Genomic DNA, 24,987 nt, shown 5'->3' with positions numbered 1-24,987 from the left:
GCTTTAGGACGAACAATTCAGCAGCTGTGGGGAGGAAAGGTCAGAGGGGTAACTCTCCTAGGAATTCTACTTATTCATCCCCCAAACATTAACCATCCACTGTGTGCTGGGCACTATGCAGCTGCCAGGTGAAATCTGAGCAACATGAAATCTTCAAGGTACTCTAGGAAATTAGAACCTAAAGACTGAACAAAGTTCACTAAGTCCTCCAGATCCTTCTCAGATAAGCTGCCGTCTATCAGGCCTCCATCATCTTTGACTTGGGAAGTACAAGAAAATATTGGTGAGAAATAGATCAATGGGTTAGTAGCTCAGGGTGAATGCACACCTGAGAGGAAACCCTAACATGACAGCCCATAAGCCTTCGGTGGTTGACCAGGAGGCCAGAAACACAGCTGGTGCTTTCTTTTGGGGATTCAAGATCAGAGATTCTGAGCAAGGAAGGACCTTAGAGGCATCCAGCCCCACCCCAGACCCCATGCCACAGATGAGGAAACTGAAGCAAATGGAGATTGAGGTGACTTCTCCTACTGATCTGTGCAGAGGAGGGTTTTCTGACAGTTTCTGTCATGCTATTCTTTTAAATTCCTTAAGCAATACTGACTTTTAGGGAAGGTCACTGGGGCAAGAAAGCTCTCAGACTATAAAAATTCAAAGACAAGAACCTATTTAACCATTCACTTTGGACTCACCCAAACCAAACAGGCAGTGAAAGGTTGGATCCACAACAGGTCATAGTGAACACACAATCAATTTAAAAAATCATTTGCTATTCCTTCGGAATAGTAATAGCCACCCCTTCTGGAGCACCTTAAGGTTTGGGAAGGGCTTTAAATACATTATGACATTTCAAGCTCACAATTACTCTGTGAGGGAGGGGCTATAAACATCTCTTTTTACAGATGAGGAAACTGAGGATCAAGGAGACGTGCTTTTATCTAGGCATCTATCTGAGAAGTGAACAGAACACAATTCAATAAAATATTTACCTATGTTTGTATATATGCACATACATAGAAATAGATTTGTAATATATTATTATAGATTACGTACACATACATATACACACAAATGCATTATATATGCATGTAAAGATATAAATAAAACTGATGTTCCCTAAAAATCAGTTTTCCCCAAGGTATTTGAAAGGGTGGTAGAGCAGGAAAATTGTCATTATCTATCGAATAGTTTTTATATAAATATATATTTTATATAAATGTATAGAAATATATATATATACACACACATGAATAATTATGTTATGTAATACTGTAATGCAGGATTTGCCTCATCCACCTATAATTTTATATATTTATATGTGTGTGCATACAAATACATATATATTATACACATACAAACAAACACACACATGGGACTGCTACATTGCTGGTAGAATTATGAATTGATCCAATCTTTCTTGAAAATGATTTGGCATTACATGAGAAAAGTTGGATAGCTAGGTATCACAGTAGATAGAACACTGGGCATGGAATCAAGAGGACTCATCTTCCTGAATTCAAATCCAGCCTCAGACACTTATTAGCTGTGTGACCCTGGGCAAGTCACTTAATCCTATTTACCTGAGTTTCCTCATCTGTCAAATGCCCTGAAGAAGGAAATGGAGAACCACTCCAGTGTCTCTGCCAAGACAGCCCCAAATGGGGTCACGGAGAGTTGGACATAATGGAAACGTGACTGAACAACAACAAAAAGTCACCAAATTGTTCATCTCCTTCAAACAGCATTCCCCCTGCTGGCCATATACTCAAAGGTGATCTAAGGACCACATACATACCCAACCTTTTTTTGGCAGGAAAACCTGGGGGCCAACTGATTGGACAAGAAAGGAACAAGCTATGTTATAGGAATGTAACAGAATAGCTCTAAGAAATGATGCTTCTGTGGAATTCAGAGCAACATGGTAAGACCTGAACGAATAAACAGATGCAGAGCAAAGACAGCAGAACCAGCAGAACAGCATTCTCAACCACAACTATAATGTGACTGAAAACATTCCTAACCAATCTTGGTTTCTGAAGTCGGCTGATAAACCAAAGCTCCTTGTCTCAACAGGGAGGTGCGGACAACGGACCTGGAGTTCTGGATCCGTTGTCCTGAATGCAGTCACTTTTGCAGTTGGTTTTGAGAAACTTTTTTTCTTTGTGGTAATGGAGGTTTGATGTGCGTGGATGGGCAATGACAGGAAAACAACTATGGTGTTAAAGAAAATCAACAAAACCTTTTTAAAAGCCCTTTAAAGATGAGGAAACAGCCATTTGTTGAAATGAGATGCTAGTGTCTGCGGTTGCCAGGCATAGAATTTAACTGTTGATATTTAACAGTGTAATAAAAGCTAGAGTTAAGAGAACAAATACAATGAGGAAATAAATAGAAACACTGTAACAATTAGGGTGAAATGAGTGCTCAGATCCACACGTGGGCACTTTGTCCATTAGATGGAAAAGATCAGTTCGTCCATATCAATCCTGCTAATTTGGACGCGGTCGTTCCTAATATTTTTGTGCCCCATAAATGCTGACGTTACACCATTTTTAACATTATTGCCTTTCCTGAGAAGCAGGCAATAGAGAGAGGCCACAGTATCCAAGTAAGTTTCAATGAACAGTTCAAAATCCCTGGGAAACGGCAGGTTTTCTCTTTGGCAGAGAAGGACTGGAGGAATCAGTGTCTACCTTCACGCCCATGCGATATGAGCAGCAATGCCACCCTCACTTTCCAAACACTTTTTCTATAAATGCCACTCTTGTAGTAGGTATATTAAAAAAATCCTCTAAAACAAAATTTTGGGGACACTGAAAACTGACTATAATCTAAAGAATTTTCTTTTATGTACAAACAAAATTCAAGTAGTTTTGACTGAGTTCATTATATCTTTCTCTATTTTGGTAACTGGGACATTTAGCTCTAATTAGCACAAGGGTGCCCAAGATGTCTGAATGTGATTTAAATTAGAAATTACAAAATGCATCTTTCTTAAAGAAAACATTTTTTTGCAATGAATTCAATTTTATTCAATCAGTGGGTATTGATATGAACCAAAATATCCCAGGAAAAGTGACTCCTGGGGTGTGCTCTATGGGTCAATCCCTTGTGTACTTTCTAGATAAGAGCAGAGGCTCCCTTAGGGCAGGACTGTTCAAAGTTTCTGTCTTTGTATCTCTAGCAAGGAGCACAAAGTGAATGTTTAATGAATGCATGGACAGCCTTCTTGTCTCTGGAGAAACTGGCAATACCATTTTCATAGAGTATTTGTCTATTTTGAGAAAGCAAAGACATGGGTGATTCCTGTCAAATGGGCTTCTTTGTAAATTTCCAATTTTTAAAAATTCACTCTCCACAGGTCTCCCTGAAAACATGCCTGGGTTATGACTTCCTTAAACTTTAGGCAACTGGCTGACTCATAGAAAGATAACTGAAGGCATCTGGGGTTGTCTTTGAGGCTATGGATGCCTGGCTTCCTACAGAATTCTTCAATCTGTGTCTGATTGCTATGCCTTTGGCTTGGCTGGACCTCATGCCTGGAGTGCCCTTCCTCCTCACCTCACTTTTAAATGGCTAGTTTCCTTCAAAGCTCAGCTCACATGCCACCTTTTGGAGGCCTTTCCTGATTGGCCCTGATGCTAAAGCCTTTCCCTTAAATTATCTTTATAATGCACTTTGTATTTGCCTATAGAGGTGCACACTGTCACCCTTTGCTTCTGTCTCTGTGCCCCTGGTGCCTGGCACACAGCCTGATTAACCAAAGGGAGCATGTGGGAATAACTTTGTGATTTTTTTCATCCATGTGTAGATATTTCCAGTCATTAGGCTGTCACCTTGGGGAGGTTCCCAGGAGCACCTTCCCAGGTCTTAGGGAGCTCATTGGCCATGCTATCTGTCATCCCCTCCTTGGTTTAGGGAATGCGTGTCTACAAGCCCATGCTGAGTTGGTGGCTCAATTCCAAGTTAGGTTTCTTCAACTGGACAATGAGAGGGTTTGACTAACTGCCCTCTGTGGTCCCTTTATAGCTCTACATTATGAGACCGAGAACCTTACTGTTCTCTTCTGAAAAATGGGGAGATTTCACTCAATGGTCTCTAAGGTTCTTTCCAGGTCTCCATCATCCTCTGATCCCCAAACTCCAAGGGTGGTACTCATCTCACAAATCCCTTTTATCCAGTGCTTTCCTCAAGACAGCTTTGGAAAGAAGATGGCCCCCATTGCCCCCAATTTAGAGATAAGGAAAATGATGATACAGTGGTTAAGTGACTTGCCCTGAGTCCCACAGCTGAACTTAGAGCTGGGATTTGGACCCACATATCTTCTTGCTTCAGGTCCAAGGCTCATTTCACCAAATCTTGTAGTTCCAAAAAAGAAATATTTTCGGGGAGGTTAGTATTTGATATTAACAATTTGCTATTGGAAAGATTGAATGTGAGTAGGATGAGAGTTTTTTTTTTCTTTTCAAGGTCTGTTAATAAATCTGCTCCCCTTTACCGGGGTCACTTGGTACAGAGAGACTTTTTCATCACCCTATGCAATGGGATAGTGATAGAATGACTCATCAGACAGCAAAGAGGCTGCCAAGGAAGCTAAAGATGTCAAAAAGAACAACTCTGTAGACAACAAAACATCACAGCAGCACTTTTGCAGTAGCAAAGAGCTGGGAACAATGCAAATGCTTTACAACGGTGGCTGCACACCTGGGGGATGACTAAGGCATGATGCGGATGTGACACACCAGGAAACGACCAAGGAAGAAGATGAGAAGGGTGGGAGGGCACATGCACCGAAACAGGGGAAAGTCAGAAGAATCAGAAAGTGACCACAACAATGTCACTGGGAAGAACACAAACTGCAGAACAAATGACCCGAGTACTGGGAGCTGGGAATGCCTGCGCATGGTCCCAAAGAAGCGTGATCAGAAGGCATTCTCCCCTCCAACCTGAGAGAGCACAGAACGGTGCCAGCAGGCTTTGCCTTACAATGTTTAATTGCACTTAGCTGTCCCCATCCCCTACCTCCTTCAATGGTCTCTGTTACCACAACGGATTCTCCCTGAAAGGGGAGAAGGGACGAATGGTGCTGATGTCAAAACAAAAGAATCAGGCGTGTCATCATGGCAGCTATTTAAGATATTTTCTTAGAGAAATAGCACTGCAACTTGTAGCTGGGAATGGCCGAGTCAAGACAAGGAGCAATGTTTCTCTTTCTTCCCAGTTTGAGCCTGGCCTGAAGTGTAAGTGGGCGCAAGGCACACAGATCAGAGCAGTCACATTTTGGCTTTCTGGGGGAACTCAAAGAGTTTCACCCATGATTGAAGGATGTAGCCACATTTTACTTTTTACAATCTCTCTATGATACAGGCAGGGCCAGGAACTATGGCAACATTCAAGATGAAACGGGTAAAACAAAGAAAGAGTTCTCCTTCTGAGGGAGGTGAATGGGGGACCCCCGGTTTGACCCCACAACTTTCCAGTCCTTTCTCCTTGCCTCCAATATGCTTTACTGTATAATGTAACTTAAATGGATGAAAAGGGACTAGAAAAAGAAACCTGGAAGAATTCAGAGTGGCATGGAAGTAGCGACGATGCAGGCTAGCTACACTGTCTATGTCTGCTGCCCAGTTCTCTCAGAATTCAGTTGAGTGGCTGTGGTTGACCCCATGAAGACTGTATATCCTACAGTCTCTCAAAATTCAGTTGAGCAGATTTGTAAAGAGCACAAGGATGAAAATTTCTGGCTTTCAATAGAGACACTAATGAGTTAGCCCAGAAGTCAGAGGTTCCAGTCCCATAATGACTTGACTCTGTGGGCTCACCTCTGGGCCATGCCCCAAGACTAGGACTTGCAGAGACTCAGAAGCGGAAGGGACCTCAAAGGGCTTCTCATCCAAACTTCTCATGTTACCAGTGAGGAAACTGAGGCCCAGAGGGGTTGAGATTTGCCCTAGGTCACAAAGGAGTAAATGGGATTCAAACCCAGGTTTTCTCTCTCTGAAGCTGGCATTTTCTCCCACTGTTTTACGGTGTTTCCTTATAAGACCTTCAATTAAGAGAAGGAAGAGGCGACGCATTATTGTGGGCATTGTACAGACTGCAGAACCTAAACATGTGGCGTCCTGCATCAGCAGGACGGCGGCATCGTGTCTATGCATATGGGATTGACTTGAGAAGATTCATTACTCAACTTGGTGTGTCCCAGGGTGATGGGGAAGACGCAGCAGTGCGGTGCCACCCAATTCTTGGAGTGTCAGGGATTATAAGAGGTCAAGGGCTTCCACTATGGTTTCAGCACCTTTGAGGATGAGGGGTTTCTGGCCATTAGCAAAGCAGAGGCAGCAGCTCTCACACATTAACAACTAATACTTTGAGCAGCATTTTTCGCAACCTTGCTGTTTTAACAGACCAAGTGATTTAACATGAATTCACAAGGACGGTGTGATTTCATTGGGATAGGGAATCCCCTTTCCCAGCAGAGATCATACCCCACTCTTGACTTAGTAGATTAGGTGTAGGGAAGTGGGAGACAGAGGTAAAGAAACTTACCCAGGGTCACCTAGCCATTAGACTGTCAGAAGTAGGATATGAACCCAGGTTTTCCTGCCTCCAATCAGTCCACATGACCTATGAAGTCATGCTGCTGGTATTTAACAACACATTAGGAAAAACAAATCAGTAACAAATGGGGCTGTGGATGCCCCACGGCACGTGGCCTCCTTACCTTCGGCTGTGCCTGAGAGTCCATCTGCTTTGAAATTGCTGGTACTTTTCTTCCGTCTATGTTTTTTCCTGTTGGCATGAGGGGAAGGTGGAGGATCAAGTTTGGGGCTTGTGGTGCTGGATATGCTGGGGCTTGAACAGACTGAATCCCCCAAACCTGTATCTGCAATTTGACACAGAAAAGTTAAAAAGAATTATCATTAAAATGAATTATGATTCAATTCCATTCAACACAAGCCTCTCTGAGACTATGTGGGGCTGAGCAGGTGCCAATCTGCTTTGATAAAATTTTCTACACAGAAGAGACCCCAGGTCCGACAGAAAAGAAATCTGTCTGTCTAGCCATCTATCCTGTCTGTCTGGCTACCTGTCTGCCTATCTATTCTATTTGCTTGTGTCTCTATATCTATCTGTCTGTCTAGCTATCCATCCATCCAGTCTGTCTACCTATCCATCAGTCTATCTCTCTATTCATCGATCTAGTGTATTTGCCTCTCTGTATCTGTCTCTCTTCTCTTCTCTTCTCTTCTCTTCTCTTCTCTTCTCTTTTCTCTTCTCCTTTTCTCTTCCCCTCCCTCTCTCTTCTTCTCTCTCCCCCCCAAGATCATGGGATTCTCAAGTATAAAGGACCCTGGAGAGCATGTCATCCCAGCCATCTATCGCCTATCCCCGCCTCTTTCTGCTTACAGATGAGCCCTGTATTTCTGGTTAGTGGAATGCTGTGTTCACTTGCAAGTGTTATTAATACCCTTGAAGTCTAGTTTTGGAGACCACCCTCTCAAGATAGAAGTTGTTTAACATTCCCTGGATTTAAAATATGAGCAACCCAAGTGTATGAGGCTTCCAAGCTCTGCATTTCCATTTCTGAATAGTTTTCTTGCCTGACAAGGTATCCCTCAAATTGAAAAGAGAGAGGCCCCTGAAAGCCCCAGCTTCAGGAAACTGTAAATGAGTTCTAGCTCCAGCCCACTGGATGCAATTTCATCCTCCGGAGTGAATACAAATAATGCATTTTATTTTGTATCAATTACAGGGCACAGAAATGAATGGCCACTGCCGCCAGTGTTAAATATGGAAGAAAGCAGGGGGGGGGGGTAGGAAGAGAAGGCACGCCGAATTAAAAAAAGCCAGCGCCTCATTACTCCACATCTCAACCGGCTCCAACGGAGCCGGGGGTACCACGCGATGAGTCTGCTCTGCCACCGTCCTGCGTGTTCAATGCCGGCCATTAGTTCTTCCCAATCGGGCATCAATGTTCAACGCACACCCCAAAAAATATATAATACCAGCAATAATAATAACAATCTGCAGCCGCTCTGAGCTTCAATCCTTGAAGCATGAGCTCCAGAAGCCGTTTCACTTTTCACTCGGGAAGATGACAAGCATGACTGGAGGCAGAATAAAATAACATTCCGTTCGCATAAATATCAAACAGCCTGCTACAGACTGATGGGCCAGCAATGTATTCTTAGCCATCATTCCGGCAGACAGGCCCAAGGACACTCATAACTTACTTTACAATCATTTAGTTTCAGCTCAAGTGGAAAACGTGACAACTTATCTTGGCTGACAAGATGCCATATCGAACCTTACAATTAACTCACCCCCGATTATCAGCCCAGCCCATCATTAGCCCTGGCGGGTTTTGATGGACCGTTGCAGGCCCATCTCCTTGTTGATGGCCATCCCTGGAAGGGTGGGGGTGGGGTGCAGGACATCTATTTTCTCCATCCCTACAGATATTCAAATCCATGTGGCTGAAGCGATGGGCCATGTACGTACAGGGATTCTCAACGTCTGGCAAATGTTCTCCACATGAGAACATTTCCGCATGGGGTCAGAAGGAGGAAGCGGCTCTTTATGTTGGTGGAAAGTACCTCTGGGTCAAGTCCCGACTTCCATCTCTGTCCTGAGTAACAGAGATATTGGAGAGGCCTTGAAACTTATCACGGCCTGGATGGAGCTGCTCCAGGGGACATGGAGATAGTCACTGACTCTTCTCCTTGGAGTGGAGGGTTTGGAGAAGGGTCTGAGGGGCAGCGCCATCCAGAATAGCAGCAAGTGCTCCCTGTCAACCTGTCTGCTGTCTGAGTTTTTCCTAAGATACTTCCAGTGAACCTACAGACAATAAACTGACATCCAAATATTAAAAAAATAAGGTAGCGATTTGTCCACGGGAGCCCCAGTCTGTGGACCATTGGATATAAAACAGTAACAGAAAGACAGTAAGTTCCTCTCAGGCTATTCTTACTATTTATGCTCATCTGCAAAAGATGACTTATGAGGGGCAGCCAGGTAGCACAGAGAGTAAGAGCACCGGCCCCAGTGTCGGGATGACCTGGGATCGAATCCAGGCTCAGACACTCAGCACCCACCCAGAAACACCTGGCCGTGTAACCTTGAGCAAGTTACTTAACCCCAATTGCTTTAAAAAAAAAAACAACTTATGAGATAATAACAGCCAACATTTCTAAAGCACGCTGAGGTTGTCAAAGCACTTTACACGCACAGTGCCTCAGTTCTCCCAATACTTTGTGAAGTTGTCCTTTTTCTTTCCTTTGGGACGAGGCCTGTCACTTCATTGGCAGAGAGGCCTCCCAGTGAGGAAAGCCCCTCTACCAGTTTACACTGTAATCCAGAGACTCAGAGTTGCCTAAGGTACCATGAGGCAAAGAATCACAAAGCCAGCGTGTGTCAGAGACAGGAAGAAAAAAAGAGAAACTGAGGCTCAGGAGTTAGATATCTTGCCTAGGGTGGCTGGGAAGTATACAAGGCGGGGTTTGAATCCAGGTGGCTATGATTCCAAGGCCAGCACTCTCCATGCCTGGCCATCACCCTCTGTGGCACCCAATACTCCTAGAGTCACATCGAAAGACCTTGGAATCCTCACTGCCCACACCAGATAAGGCTGACACAATGATTCTCCCCCTTTCCCTTTCTTTCCACAAACATCTGTATTGACTGAGGCTGACTCCTTGAGTTTGGGGTGTGCCACAACCAGGGGGAAGGAGTGTAGGAGAGGCAGGTGGGGATGAGGGGGAGCCCCTGAGACTACCAAAAGGAATGCACGGAGACCACTAGCCATGCTCCTCTAAGAGGGCAATCACCTCTCCCCTTCTCCCCCCAGCCCCACCCCCCAAATAGCTCCAACAGAATGGCACCTCCAGGTACTGCAGAGAAATCCTGATGAGCTGGACGCCATGAAACTCTTCATCAAACCATTGCCAGAGTCAGTTTGTTCAGAAAGTGAATTTCCCAGAACAAAAGCAAAGAAATGTCTGATTTCCACTTTCAAGAAGACTCTTGAACCACTCAGAGCCTAGACAGATTTGTGGTTCGGAAAAACAAGGTCCAATGCTTTCAGCCTCCCCATGCAAAAGGGAGCCTAGAGTGCCGCTCAAATCCCTGACCCCAATTTGGGTCCTTGGGGAGGGGCCTGTGCTCGATGGAAGGAAACCTCTTCCAGTCCCCACATGTAAGGACACAGGAGGCACCAGTGTTCTTGGCACTTTCCTCCTGTGGCCGTGGGGCTCACAGAATGGGCCCGGTGTGGGAATCCAGGGAAGGGGAGATCCTGGGAGGCTGAAGACGATCTGTTATGAGAAGCACAGAGAGGCTATCAAAGAGAGGGGAGGAAGAACATGTGAGGGAGGGGTGGAATGGGGAGGCAAGACTGGGCTCACAGGGCAACGGCTGTGTCTCCTTCCTGCCCACCTTGAAGGACCCCAATTGCTTAGTGTTGGCATTTTTTAAATCTGCATTTGCTATTCCTGCTTATTTCTCCTTTCAGGGATACAGTTTTGTGTTTTGGTTTTGTTGTCTTCTTAGTTGTGTTAAGTCCTTAAAGAGAGGCAGGAAGAAGAGACTTACATTCCTTTAGCCACAGGTATCTAGCCTAGAGACAAGCCAGCATGGCAGATAAAAAGGGATTGCCCTTGGTTTCAAGAAGGCCTGAGTTCAAATCTTACACCAGAGGAACTGTAAGACCCTGAGTAAATTGGTTTCTGTTTCTGAGACTCAGTTTACTCCTCTGTCAAAGGGGGATTAACAGCATGGTAATTCCCATTCATGGGAATTTGGTGACATGAGAGCTGAGTTCCAATTCTGGCTCTGCTCCTTATAACTCCTGTGGCCTTGGGCCTCAGTTTCCTTCTCTGTAAAATGAGTAGGCTGCACCAGATGGCCTCTGAGGTGCCTTCTAACACTGTCACTATTATTCTACTGATGTGAAGGAAATTGGTGAATTCCCTTTATCACCATCCACTTCAAAGAACTGTGAATGTGGTTAATGAAGGGTTTGTAGACGAGGACTGCAGTCACTACACACCAATATGCACACTGTGTGTGTGGCCTGGGATGCCAACCAGTCCCTGACTAGACATTTGGTGGGAAGGGAGAGAGGGCACAGGTGGGGAACAAGGCTGGGATGGCCGTGCTGAAAGGGAGCCTTTTTTTCCTTCTTCAGGGAAGTTGATTCACCATTGGAAATCTGAGTATTGGTCCCAATTGGGCTGATTCTGAGTTGGATGAGCTGGAAGGGGTGCAAATAAAACCAATGCCTTGAGCAAAACTCATGGGTGCAGTAGCCGGGTGTGTCAGCGGGAGACAAGAAGGCCTGGGATGTTCTTTACCCACAGAACCAGCAAAGTGTTCCAGTCTTGAGGTGAGAGTAAATCACAAAGACGTCATTTGCAGAAGTCCCAGTGTCTGGCCAGGTTACAAATCACCTCGTCGTCTTCTTAATGGAGAATGCAATTTAAAAAAGAAAACCCAATTTGGTGTCTTTGCTAGCACACATTCCCTTGAAGCTTACCTCTGGAGAAGTCTTTGCTTGCCTCTTGCAAAAGACACCTGGAGTCAGTCTGAAAATACAACAAGGATCCCATACAAGCCGGGACACAATAAGGTTTCTTATCTGAAGAGGCGGAGAAAATAAGGTCTTTTAGGCACCAAAGTGATATTCGTGAACAGCTGCTGACCTGAGGGGGTGAGGGGGGGCATGGTGCTACAGGACAAACCCCTTGTTCCCATCACAGTGCCGACAGATACTAAAATGATTTGTTTCTTTAGAGTTTCCCAATATGTTTTTTAAAAAATAGTGTGTCCAGGGATACATTATACTGAAGCAAAAGTTTTGCAAAACACATGCATATAAATTAGGGGAGGATTACTCACTTTGCAGAAAGGGTGTCTTACTCTACCCAGGACCTCTTTAATTTGCAAACTTCCCTGGCACAATCAAAATGATTTTTACCTCCTTTTTCAAACTCTTTTCCCACATCAGGTTTTACATGAGAAGGAGCCATTTCAAGAAGCAAAGTTTTAATGCTAATGAACCAGGATGCAAAAGGACTTGCCGTTAAATCAGTCTACTCTGCATCGTCTTCCAGCCACACACAGGAAAGTCTGATGCGGCGAAACTCAGGGAGCTGGAGATGAAAGAATCCCAGAACAAGGGCCAAGAGACGACATCCTAATTCTGCCTCTGCTGTGCAATGATCACAGGCAAATATCTTTAGCTCCTTTCTATTAATCGATTAAAAAAATTCTTCTTTTATGGTGAAGTCAACAAACAAACATTTTAACATACAAAGGATGCACAAAGAGGGCCACACATGCAGCCAGGAGTCTCTTGTTATCTTTAAGGGCACATTAAATCCAACCGGATAGTCCCGGCCCTGCCCTGCTTGTGTGGGTCCTCCTTCTGAGGTTGCAAACCTGGGAAGGATAAGGGTGCCCTCAACAGAAATAGGGGAGTTTGGGAGGAGAATGGGGCTGGCAAGAGAAGATGATAAGATGATTGGTATTCCCTAATACATTTCAGACCTACTTCTCTCGTGAGACTTACACCGTCCTACCCAAAATGAAAAGACAACAGGGATGGGTGTACACAATACTGACAAGGGGGATGGAGCCTTCTCTCTGAGGGATGTGTACAAATGACACAATGTGATCTGGGCTGGGCATGGGGGGAGGTTTCATTGGACACCTGCCTCTGTAGCTGCTGCTGTGGGTCTCTGGGTGGTAGTTAGGTTATGACTGACCTTTCTAAAGAACATTTTGTGATTGTCTTTGTACGGGTGTTGAGTGTACTTTGGTAGACAGACTCCAAGATATTTTACTCATTCTTTTGAATGGACCATTTCTCTCTTTTGTTCTCTTCTGGACACTTATTGCTATGTAGAAACGTTACATTTTTGGGGGGATTATTTGGTATCCAGTTTTACTGAAGTTGTTATTTCTAATGACTTTTGTGGTTCTCCTAAGATTTTCTAAGTGAATCATCATGTTAAGTCTTTATTAATTTTTTCCTGGTCTCGTCATTTTATTTATTAATGATTATGATTATGATTTCTTATAACCACTCCCCATCTCTATTCACACCACTACCACCTTAAGTCAAGTGCAATACCCTTTAGATAAATTATTGTACCAGCATCCACACTTGTTTCCTGCTCTCTAGACCTTCTTCTAGAATTCAGCTTTCACTGAGCTGCAAAACCATCTTTTTTAAAACCCACAAACTAGTTCATGTCCCTCTCTGGCTTAAAAATCATTGATAGCTCCTTTTTGTCTCTAGGATAAAATGGAAATTCCCTAACTTCACCTCATTGGCTCCACTCTCTTTCTGGCACAATTTCCCTTTATGTTCTACTATATTCTAGCAGATCTGAACTTCTAGCCCTTCTTCAATTTGTGTGACCCATCTGTGTTTGCCTCAGGGCACATGATTCTTCTGCATGGATTTGGTTGGGTCTGGTCATTCTCTCCTCACTTCAACATAAGCACTGTTTCTACTTTCTCCTGTAACTCTCTGGTCACTGAGGTACAGGAGTCCCAAGACGGAGGCCTCATGATTGTCCAGCATGTAGACACCAGGAAGGAAATGTTGGAAGGCTGGTTCCATTTCTTATGTTGATTATTCTCATGCACATATTATCTTTAGATGACTTCAGGATGATCTAACTTAGCTGGGTCTTGATTCAGTCTTTTTTGAGGTTTGTTTTCTCATCAATGGCTCTTGGTTATCATCTGAAGAAATATTACTCAGTCTTCTATCATCCTTCTCTGAAATGTTTTGCGTATGAGTCTCTATTGTGACTGCCATATCCCTTCACTTGGCAAGGAAATCAAATGTTTCCTAGCTAAGGGAGTTTCTGGGCTCTTGTAGCTTTCCAAGTTTGGGGCATGTTTTACACTGGTTTTCAGAAACAATGACAATTAGAGTCAATGTCTTTACTTATATCCATTCCCCATGTTTCAGAGCCAAGATTTTATCACAATACATTGGAGGCATGGGAATTGCATACAACCTGTCTTACCTTTCTCCTAAATTGTTGGGGATTTTACCCTTTGTTCCAACTAGTCAGTGTTATGACAGACAACCAATCTGAAAAACCCAGGTCAAGAATCAACTGTTAACTCTCTAACGATACAGTCATTCTATTTTCCTGATTTTAATTTTTGCCTGAATACATGTATTTAGAGCTGGAAGAGACTTTAAATGGAAACCGAATCCAACCCCCTCATTTTGCAGATGAGGAAACCAAGGCACAAAGAGATAAAGTGATTTTGTCCAAGGTTACATGGGGAATACAATCCGCTCTTCTCTCCCCTGAACAATGCTACCTCATAGATTATATATATATCAGAAGCCCAGAAGAACCTCAGAAGCCACTGAGTCCAAGCACGGCAGACTCTCCCAAGATCAGACTTTGAGTGTCTGAAACAAGATCTGAATTCGGGTCTTTGACTCCAAGTCTAGTGCTCTACACCTGAGCCAACCAGGGCCACTTTGTTGGCTCCAACTATTCCTTCTGGCCTCATTTGTTGCTTATGGTGTTTAAGACTGTTCGTCTCCAGAAAATATATTCATGCCTTATGGGAAAAGAGGCATCTGAATGACCCACATGCCTACATGCTTCTGGCCTCTCTCATTTTTTAATCTTCAATGATATTTTTCAAGCTAATCTCACTGCCCTGCTCTGTGGACCAAAATCCCCAAATAACAAAGAATGCACTAGGATTCAACAACCTGGGGCAGCTAGGTGGCAAGTGAATAGAGCACCAGCCCTGCAGTTAGGAGGACCTGAGTTCAAATCTGGACTCAGATACTTAAAACTTACTAGCCGTGTGGCCTTGGGCAAGTCACTTAACCCCAATTGCCCTGCCTTCCCCCTCCAAAAAGACCAAAAAAAAAATAAGGATTCAATGACCTAAGACTCAGGTTCCACCTCATTTGTAAACTGAGTCAGATAATACTAGATGGATGCTTAAGGTTTTTTTCCAATTTGAAATCCACCATCTTATGGCTTCCATGGTCCTTAGTTCTCTCAGTTATGAATTATGGAAGTTTAGCCAGCCCTAGGTTGTCTCACTTTTTAAATCTATGATCTTATAATGCTCCAGCACAAGGGTGTGTGCCACGTAATCCTTCAGTGGACTGGTGAATGCTGGGGAGACCTTGGAATAATGTGTGTGTGTGTGGTGTGTGTGTGTGTGTGTGTGTGTGTGTGTGTGTGTGTGTGTTTCACAGAATCCTTTGGCACTCCAGTGAAGTCTAGGGACTCCTTAGAATAATTTTTTTATCCTCAAAGTTCATACTTGAAGGAAATACTAAATTTCAGTTAGACATTAATGAAGATGAAGCTGTAATTCCCCCCTTCCCACAAAATCCAAGGGCTCCAGTCTCCTAGAGGTGCTCATGGACCCCAGGCTTAGACTCCCAACTCCTGGGCCACTGGACAAAGAAGTCCCATGTCTGCCTCTCTAGCATCCGGCACAGTGCCTAGATGATGAAAACGCCTTCAATCATGGCCTTTTAATGCAGTTTTGGTGAATGAAGCTAGAGGAACATCCACTTATAATGTGTGACATGGATATTCTTAAAGCCAAGTCAGGTGGTATTTAGCTCCTCTCCCTCCCTTTTCCATTATTTGGCTTCCATGACGATGGATGTAAGTGGAAAGGATTGAACACCATGTTGTGGTTTTAGTTATTTCATGGGTAGCCAAAGGCAAAGAATTTATCACCTACTAGACAGTCTTCTGGTTGAGCCTTTCTGTACTTTGTAAGGAAGGGTATCAAATGGCAGTCACAAATAGATATTCATGTATAATTTCATTTCAACAGAATAAGATTAAAACACCCACAAAATGGAACTCTGCTCTAACATTACCTGTCAAGGAACAGCATTTACTGCAAGGTGGACCCATCTTGGACACAGTACCAGAGGGTTAGGAATGTACTTAGAATCTTTCCTTGAATAGTGATTCTCTCCTCTGCCACACTCCCCACCCCTAGACACCACTATCCTTCTAGAGAAGCATTTGAGTGCCCAGCACAAAGGAATCAAATGGTGATGGAATCACAGATTTAAAGTTAGAATGGGCCTTGGACATCATCATGTCAGATCTCCCTCCCCCTCATCAGATGAGGAAATGACGGTTTAACTAAGGATAAATGACTCTCCCAAGGTCACAAAGGTAGCGAGCTGAGTTTGAACTTGGATCTTCTGACTCTAAAAATACCCCCTGCTTTTCTGGCTTCCCAAGGTGTCTCTACCATCCATTAGAAAAATGTCCCTGGTTACAGAGGCCAGCCAGTAAGTTACCACATAAAAGAACTGTTCTAGAGATGGGAGAGTCCTTAGAAATGATCTCCTCCAATCCTCTCATGTTACAGATGAGGAAACTAGGGCCCAGAGCAGTACTTACTTGACCAAGACCACAAGGGCAGTACATGGTAGGCATGGGATTTAACTCAGATCCCCAGCATTGGGTTTGCAAGCCATGTATCTTTCAACACCAAAGCCACCCATACATAAATGGGTCACATGTGGACTTCACAAAAAACAAACAAAAAAAAAAACCCTAAAGACAAAATCAGGCCGCAGATGTGAGGGACAAAGCCTGGATGCTGTGATTCCCTTGAAGAAAGAATGAACCTTGAAGCATGTTACAATTAGAACTAACGTCCCTCCTCTAAACAGGCAGCTGACAGTTGGGTTCTAAGCAAGGGGAATGTTAAAGGTCTTTTGGTTGAAACTGCCATGAGCACCAGCATCATAGAAAGAAAGACAGAAGGAGAGAATTAGGAATAAAACTCTTCAACGAGAGGGAGAAGGTGCTAGGTTCGCAGCATCATGCAAACACAATCCATCTGACAAACTGTTTTTGCCTTCTCTCTTCTGTCAGTGGGGAATTTCAGATGGAATGAGCCCTTAGCCTTTTCCTAAAGCAACAGAGACCTTGTGTTTGGGCACTATTGGTAGGCTTCTGGGGGAAATATCGTAACAACTCATTGGCACTTTTGAGCCTGTTGTCTGAGGCTTGCCTAGAGAAGGTTGGAGAGATTCATTACTGGGTCAGATTTGGGGTTTTGGACCTTCTCAGCCATTGCATCAACTCACTAAATGATGAGGGATTGATCAGTTATTAAGCCCTCAGTGAAAACTGAAAGACCACCAATAAAACAGAAATCAGATTCTTTCTAACTATCAACACCAAGTTTGGCCCCCAAGAGGGCATATGCGAAGGCATCTCCCTTTCACTTCTTTGCAGAGGCGCGGGATTATAGGTGTGGGACATGGCTTATCACCAGCAGACTTCTGCTTTTTAATTTAGGGGTTTTGTTTTTTTTAGATTTGGTCTTCCTATCTTTGACCCTGGCCAAAGTCAATTCTCTTCTCAGTGTCCCAAGAAGCTTTCTAAGACTCTAGGTTATACAGAAGTTGCTGATTCTTGAATAACATCTCAACTCACTGATTACTGGACAAAGAGCTCCCATGTTTCTCCCTTATTTCTGATCATCTCTGATTATTCAGCACCTAGAAAAGGGCCTAGCACACAGTAGGTCCATAATAAGTATTTGTTGAAATAAACGAGGAGGTCCAACTTTTAATGCGTGTGGATGATTTTCAAGCCCAAGACCATGTGTCTCTAAGCTCTTCTTCCTGCCCTTTCCAACACTCAAATACTGTGAGGAGAGAAGTAAAAGCCACACGGTCTAGCAAAAAGTGTCCTGGGCAAAGGGTCAGAGTGCCTCAGGCCCATGATCACGTAAGCTGTAGGAGGGAAGGGCCTGTTTTGCCTTTTTTTGAACCCAGAGGCCTTAGCAAATAGGAAGGGCTTCATGGATGCTTATTGACCGACTGCCCAACTAATCCAAGTTCTGCTATTTATGATGGGTTTGACTTCGGGCAATTCACCCTGAAACTGCTTCCTCATCTGCAGAATGAGGGGGGTTGGAGTAGGTACCCTTTGAGCTCCTGAGAGGGGGCTGGCCTGGGGCCTTTCAGGTCCTCTCCTGGTTCAGAATCAATGATCCTAAGCTACAGTGGTATCACTGACCACTAACAGCAGAGGCAACTTCCACACTGGGGTTTCTTTGCACTGATAAAATCACAGGCCATAATCAAAGGAAAGGAGGGGAGGAAAGGGATTGTATTCCATTGGTAGAAAGCGTTGCAAAGTGATGAATGAATCAAGCATAAGCATTTGTAAAGCACCTACTGTGTGCTAAAACACTGTGCCCGGTTCCAGTCAAAGATGCAATAATTCTTGATCCACAAAAATAATAGATTTGATTATACATAATCATCTATAAATAATCAGTCAGTCCTTTTTGAATTCTGATACTAGGAAAGTTCCCATCCCTATCCTGGGCTCTCACATACGCCAATGACTAGAAATAACAAATCTGCCAAACTGACCCCTCTTCTGTCCCTGGTTATGGTTGTGGGTGGTGCAATGTCGACAATGACTTAAATGGGGGTATCCATTGCATCAAACAGAGGGTCTGGCAACTTGAAAGAGTGCTCTTCAGATCCCAGGAAATTTCCCCTTCCAATCTTCCACACCTGGGCCAGAACAATGGCCAGTTTCATTGGATCAGGTTTAGGGAGCTGGCGGCCGGCTGGCCTCCCTCCCTTCCTCCCTCTCTCCTGGAACTGTCCCCATGATGAAGATGCTTTGAAGTGTTGAATTCCATAGGTAATGGAGCCGTTGTGACCTTGCACCGAGGGCCCTGTGATCTTGGTATGAGCCATGGCAGCAAGCCTACAACTATGCCTGGTTAACAAGTCAACTAATCTCCCCTTATTAATTGAAGCAGGACCTTGATTAAGCTTGAAAGAAGGGATATCCATCAAGGATGGTTAGCCAGATGTTCCACGCATACCCACCAACAAAACGGAATGGACAGCCCCAAACAAACAGCCTGTGCTTTCCAAGATGATGCCTCTAATGCTGCCAATCTGAGGACGGGCACCCAGAGGTGCCGCCATCCACAGACGGACCTGGGCATCAGCGTCTCACACAAACAAAGCCTGGAAACAGCCTTGTCAAAATATTAAGTGAGAAATTAACAACAGCAACAACAAAACCAAGTCAAATAATTCCAAACAGGGAGGCAGTCTGTGAATAAGCGAGGAGAAGCTGGCATTTTGAACAATTATTGCCAAGAGGCTATCCGTCTCTCCTGCTGTTTATGAATTTAGCTAACATGCTGCTAATGACTAATGACTCCCATATATGTTTGATGGAGATTTTAAGGCTGGAATTAACCTCTCACCCGCTCTTCCTCAAGAGCAAATGTTACCATCCCATTCTCGGGCTCCCAACAGGCAGCAGGTGAGCCGTGTTATGGCGCCATTTATTCTAAATGGAAAATTTACCAGGGAAAGATGAAAACAGATAAAAATGCTAACGGATTAACCTTTTCATGGGCACGGAACTTCGGAAACTGGTGAAATCCAATGGTAACGAGAAGAACAGTCATCGCTTTACGTTCAGACTTTTCACTTGTGACTTGAAGTATTATAAACAGAAAAAAAAAATGGAAATAATTTAAGTGACCGTTGAATGCCAAGAGATTCAGCAGCTTAGAGTAGAACAGTGAGATGTGCTTCCTCCACCTCCCCAGCCAAATCTGAGATTAATAAACCTTGACTCTTTTGGGGCCTCTTGGACCCAACTGCCTTGACAAGAAAAAAGTATGAAATCTAAGACATGTTCAAAAGACAGAAAGAGACCATAGAGTAAATCCACAAGGATGGAGGTCTTGAATGCAGAGCTAAGGAATTTGAGTTTATTTTTTCTTTAGATAGTGGGGAACCATAGACATTCTTGAGCCATAGAGAAACCTAGTGAGACCTGAGTTAATAAAAATCAGTCTGCTCTCCTCACAATCCTCTCCTAACCTTCACTGATTATCAGTTAATCATGGGATCGTGGATATAGGGCTGGAATGGATGTTAAGAGATGTTCTTGTCCTGTCTTCTCATTTTACAGAATGGGAAACTGAGCCTCAGTGAGGTTTAATTACTTGCTTCAGGTCATACAGGTGATAATAAAAATCAAAGTCAATAACACGACCATGAAAATTAGGAAGTTCTCACAGGCCTTAGAGTTACCAAACAAACAAAATTAGTTTATGGGTAAGTTTTGGAGTGGGTAGGTCTAGACCTGTGATAGGAGGGATTTAAAAAAACCAACCATTCCAGGGATGAGCTGATTTTAGCCCAATCAGGATGGGAAAATCCTTCCAACAACACAGTTTACTCCTACTACAAGTAAAGCTGGGTGCCAACTACGAATCCTTTATACAGTGGGGAGCTGGAAGGTAGTTCAGAGTCCATCCAATTCTCTCCTGAGTCACAGGGAAATTAAGTGACTTGCCAAAAGCCAGACAAGGAGTAAGCTTTGGAAGTCATAGTTAAACCTTGAAGTTTGTACCCTGGGTCCTCTGATTGGAAATTGTCATTTCTCTTGGCATGGTACAACCCAGCCTACTAGGTCTTAAGGGTCGGCCACAGAAGAGTCTTTGTGAGAGAGGCCAGGGACCCTTGGGCACAGTGACATGGACAGAATGCGGCAGAGGCCTACATCTCCATGTCCACCACCCTATTCTTCCACTGTCGGTGAAATCCCGGGGGAAGGACATGCCTTCACATCATAAAGTATTTTTCCTGCTGCTGAGTTTAGCTCTACACTCCCAAGGACCCCTGGGAGTGGTGGATGGGGGCAGACATCTTGGAGTCACCCCATGATTCCCTGTACCATCCCCGTTCATGTCTCCCCTTCATGCGCTGTCTTCCCTGGTTAGACTGCAAGCCCCTTGAGGACAGGGACTGTCTTGCTTTTTCTCCTCCTACCTCCAGGCCTTTGCCCAGGACCTTCCTACGACATCGCTAAATGCTTGACAAATGTTTTCGTCACTCAGACACTCCAAGCGTGTGCCCCGAGCCCCACAAGAAGGGCCTTTTTTATAGAACCATTCACCTCTTTGCGGGATTTTGACTTCGTCCTTCTTCTCTGAGTTCCTCTTTTTCTGTAATTGCTAGAAGATACAGAATTCGACAAATGTCGAAGACATGGCATTTCGTTATGATTTTTGTCTAAAATCCGTCTGCATTTTCCCATCATGCACCGTGGTTACCTCTTAGAAGACTGTCACTCTCAACGAAAATGAAGCATGGGACTGGGTTTGGAGAGAGGCTGACTTTGTCTTCATCCTCGTCTTTCATTTCTTCCCCTTTTCCCGGAGCAGCATCGCAGCCCCCTAGGGCTGATGTTGGGGGGTCAGCGATGGGTGCAGCTGCCCCGGCACAGAGCACAGTCACAAGGGGCCTCCCGCAGCTGCTCATCAAAGATGCCTTTAGCCCCATTCTTCCCGCTAACTGCCGCCTTTTATCCCCGAGGGGGAGGTTAAAAGAAGCAACTGCCTCCCAGCCTCCCCCACCAGGACGAGCAGAAGCAGCCCAGCCCCCTCCCTCTGGGCAAGCCTGGCAGCCACAAATTCCTCATGAATACATTAAGACTTCCAGGGCCCATCCCCATCCCTGCACAATATTTCTGACATAATCCATAATTTTCTCTTGACTAACCTCGCTCATCACTCGAGCCTGCCCCAGGACCACTGTCTCCGGGGACATCTCTGCCCGTGACCCTGGGCACACTGTCTCTGCAGGCCGACCCATCCCAATGGAGGCGAGCCAGGGGGGAGAGGGGCCTCACTGAGGATGTCAGGGTCAAGGTCCTTAGCTGGAGGCAGAAACCAAGTTTAAACCAGTCCTTTTTTTCGCAGGTAAAAAATCCCTGCCTCATGCCTGACTCCTGGCCCCCTCAGCCGACATTTTCCTCAGTTCTGCTTCGCCTTGATGGGAGTCGGGGGCTGGGGACTTGGCAGTAGAAGACCTGGGCCTAAGCCTGACCTCAAGCACGGACTGGATGGGGAACTGAATTTCCCTGCTCCTCAGTTTCCTTATTTGTCCAGCGCGGATTTTCTCACCTGAAGGACCCACCTGAGGGCATGGAACTGTCTCCAATGAGATCATCTGTTAAAGTGGGCATGATGTACAATTATCCAAGGAGAGCCCACATTTCTGTAGCACCTACTATGTGTCCGGCACCAGTACCATGCTAAGCGTTTTATAGTTACTGTCCCATTTGACCCTCATGGCAACCCTGGGACTGGCAGGTGCTGTTATTGTCCCCATTTCACAGATGAGGAACTGAGGCAAGCAGAGGTTAACACAGCTCCAGCCAAGGGGACACAGTGAATATGTGAGGATAACTTTGAACTCAGGTCTTCCTGACTCCAGGCGTGGTGCTCTATCCACTGGGCCACGAACCTGCCTAATTAAACCATCTCATTTTATCCCAGACAGACCTGTGAGATGGTTGCCATTATGGACTCCATTTTTAAGGCAAGGAAATGGAGACAGAGGAAGGTGAACAGCCTTGCCCTAGACCTCCCAGCCAGTGTCTCTCTGAGCTGCTCCGAGCCTAGACCAGGAGCTGGGAGGCACCTGGGGGTCGCACAGATCGACTCCCATGCCCAAGGTCATAAGACAGTAGGAAGTGGAAGGCAGGATCTGAATTTGGTTCCTTGGAAATCCTAATCTAATGCTCTATGCAAATACCACATCGCTACTCCTGTAGGAAAAACCAGAAGGATGCAAAGTGTTTTCTAACCTTTATACCCCCACATTTGCCAGGAGTGATTGTCGCCTGGCAGGGAGCGCAGGGCTTTCTAATGCCACCATTGTCTTCAGGTTTATTGGATTTTCGCCCACCTGACGCTACTCTCAGAACAAAATGCTTTTTTGTTCAGGTGCAAACCCTCCATATGGGGAAGGGGGAGAGACCTGTGCATTAAGGTGTGACCAGATGAAGTCAGACTTCAAGTCTCAAATTGATGCCACGGTCTGGAGAAAGGGCTGAGCTCAGGGTCACAGAGCACTGTTCTGTGCAGATCCCAGCTCTGTGACTCACTTCCTGTGTGGCCTCTCTGGGCCTTAGTTTCCTTAGCTGTAAAAGAAGGGGTTGGAGTGGGTAGCTCCTGGGAGGGGTTTCTGATTCACATACAGCTCAGATAATCGATCAGGCATTTACAAGGACACGGAAGATCATAAGGCGCCCCTGTCCAGGTGGCCTCTCACGTCCCACACTCATGGCTTCCCAAGGCCAGAGGAACACAAGATGTGGCCCCCTGTTCATGCTTTCTATTGGCCTTGTCATTCACTCCTGAGGGTTCCCACACAGACTAGAAAGGCCGATTCAATGAAACTGGACATCTCCAGAATGGTTCAATCCAACTGCCCGGCACTCAGTACTGCTGGCTAATGCCTTCCTGGCACGAGCCCTGCTCAGGTGGCACGAGCCCTGCTCAGGAAGGCAGTCGAAATGCCTCTCTCTGCACTGCACAAAGGAGGGGACTGAGGCCCACACAGGCTGTTGGTTGGATGGTTGCTGTGCTCTGATGACATCACCAGGGTGTGTCCCACTGTGGCTGATTAGACCGATAGGAACTTGGAAGGCGGAGGAAGGCCTCAGCTCTGAGCCTTCTAGTTTCAGTTCTGACGGCTTCCTGAAACAGCCCACTGGCCCGTGAAGACTCTGGCCAAGCTGAGAAACCAGCAACCTTCCCACCCCAGCTTTGGTCCTTCTACACTGTGGGACTTCCTCTAAGTCACCAAACTACTCTGGGGCCATTTCCTCATCAGGAAAATGGGAATAACTGGTAATTTTTGTAGAGTTTTATCACACGAATTATTATTATTAATACAACAGTTAAACTGCAGGGCTTAAATGCTACTACATTAAAATAATTTGTTTTTCTTTTTCGGAGGGGGAAGGCAGGGCAATTGGGGTTAAGTGACTTGCCTAAGGTCATACAACTAGTAAGTGTTAATTGTCTGAGGCCGGATTTGAACTCAGATCCCCCTGATTCCAGGGCTGGTGCTCTATTCACTTGCGTCACCTAGCTGCCCCAACATTTAAATAATTTTTAATTACACAGTTTACGTTACTACTCATTACTTCATTTGAAACATTTCCATTGGCCTACGTAGAATATAAAAATCAATCAACAAGCATATTTTAAATGCCTACTGTGTGTGCCAGTTACTGGGACATACACAAACAAACAAAAAGAGTTGTTTAGGGCTTTTTGGGGTTTTTCCCTCAGTTATGGCTTCAAAATTGTCTTTAGCTGATAATTCCATTTTCGCTTTGTGCCTTGGTCTCCCAGGTTCTGTCTCAGGCTGCATTTTCTATTTGCCTGGAATGTTGACTGACAGTTCCACATTACCCTTGACCCTGAGCTTGGCTGCACCTTCCCCCCAAACTCTGTCCTGTCCTTCCTGTCACTGCCTCAACAATATTGTCCACGTTCCCGCCTGGACACCCCCACCTCACCCCCCAACTGGAATCTTTATTCAATTCTCCCCTTCCTGACTATCCAGAAATCATTTTTATGGCCTCCCCAAAGCCACACACAACCTATTTTCTATCATACAGTTAAAAGGAACGTAATTGTTCCCTTTTCATTCACGACCAGAAAAAGCCAAATCAGTCTTCCTTTCCAGTAACCTTTAATTTCTGAATTTAAAGAAAATGCTAAGATTTTATGTTACTTAGTAATATTTTATCTAGTAATATTTGCTACTCTTTCCAATTCTGCCACTCAAATAGGTGATATAGCCTCAACTTCCCCTGGATGTTTTTAATTATTTCTATATAAATGAAATAACAGATTTTCAAATTTAACTCATCAATTCAGTAAACAGCAGGTACTTAATATGTGCACTGGAAAGTTTCTATGCCATTTTATCTCTTTCTTTCTTCTCATGCCCTGTTCAAATTTTCTAATTACACAATCATATTTTAGAAAGTGTTATGAAATCAAACAGAAGAAGGAAACTCAAAGGCTAGCTAGTCCAAGCCCACATTTTTACAGATGGGAACACTGAGACCCAGG

The 24,987-nt window shown here is 44.7% G+C and overlaps 1 protein-coding gene across 8 annotated transcripts in view; it reads right to left on the bottom strand.

Annotated features, from left to right (window-relative positions):
- AGAP1 (ArfGAP with GTPase domain, ankyrin repeat and PH domain 1) overlaps positions 1-24,987 on the bottom strand; it is a 702,732-nt gene that overhangs the window by 134,324 nt on the left and 543,421 nt on the right. For all 8 annotated transcript variants that reach the window (XM_069103139.1, XM_069103141.1, XM_069103140.1 and 5 more), the window contains one exon: positions 6,725-6,886. In XM_069103139.1, the coding sequence (XP_068959240.1) occupies positions 6,725-6,886 (162 nt within the window). The remainder of the gene's footprint in view (positions 1-6,724; positions 6,887-24,987) is intronic.

The sequence above is a fragment of the Petaurus breviceps genome, unplaced genomic scaffold, assembly GCF_028583685.1.
Source record: "Petaurus breviceps papuanus isolate PSGF00001 unplaced genomic scaffold, PetGlider_PUasm1.0 567, whole genome shotgun sequence".
Lineage (NCBI taxonomy): Eukaryota > Metazoa > Chordata > Mammalia > Diprotodontia > Petauridae > Petaurus > Petaurus breviceps.
This window is presented reverse-complemented; position numbering and strand designations above follow the sequence as displayed.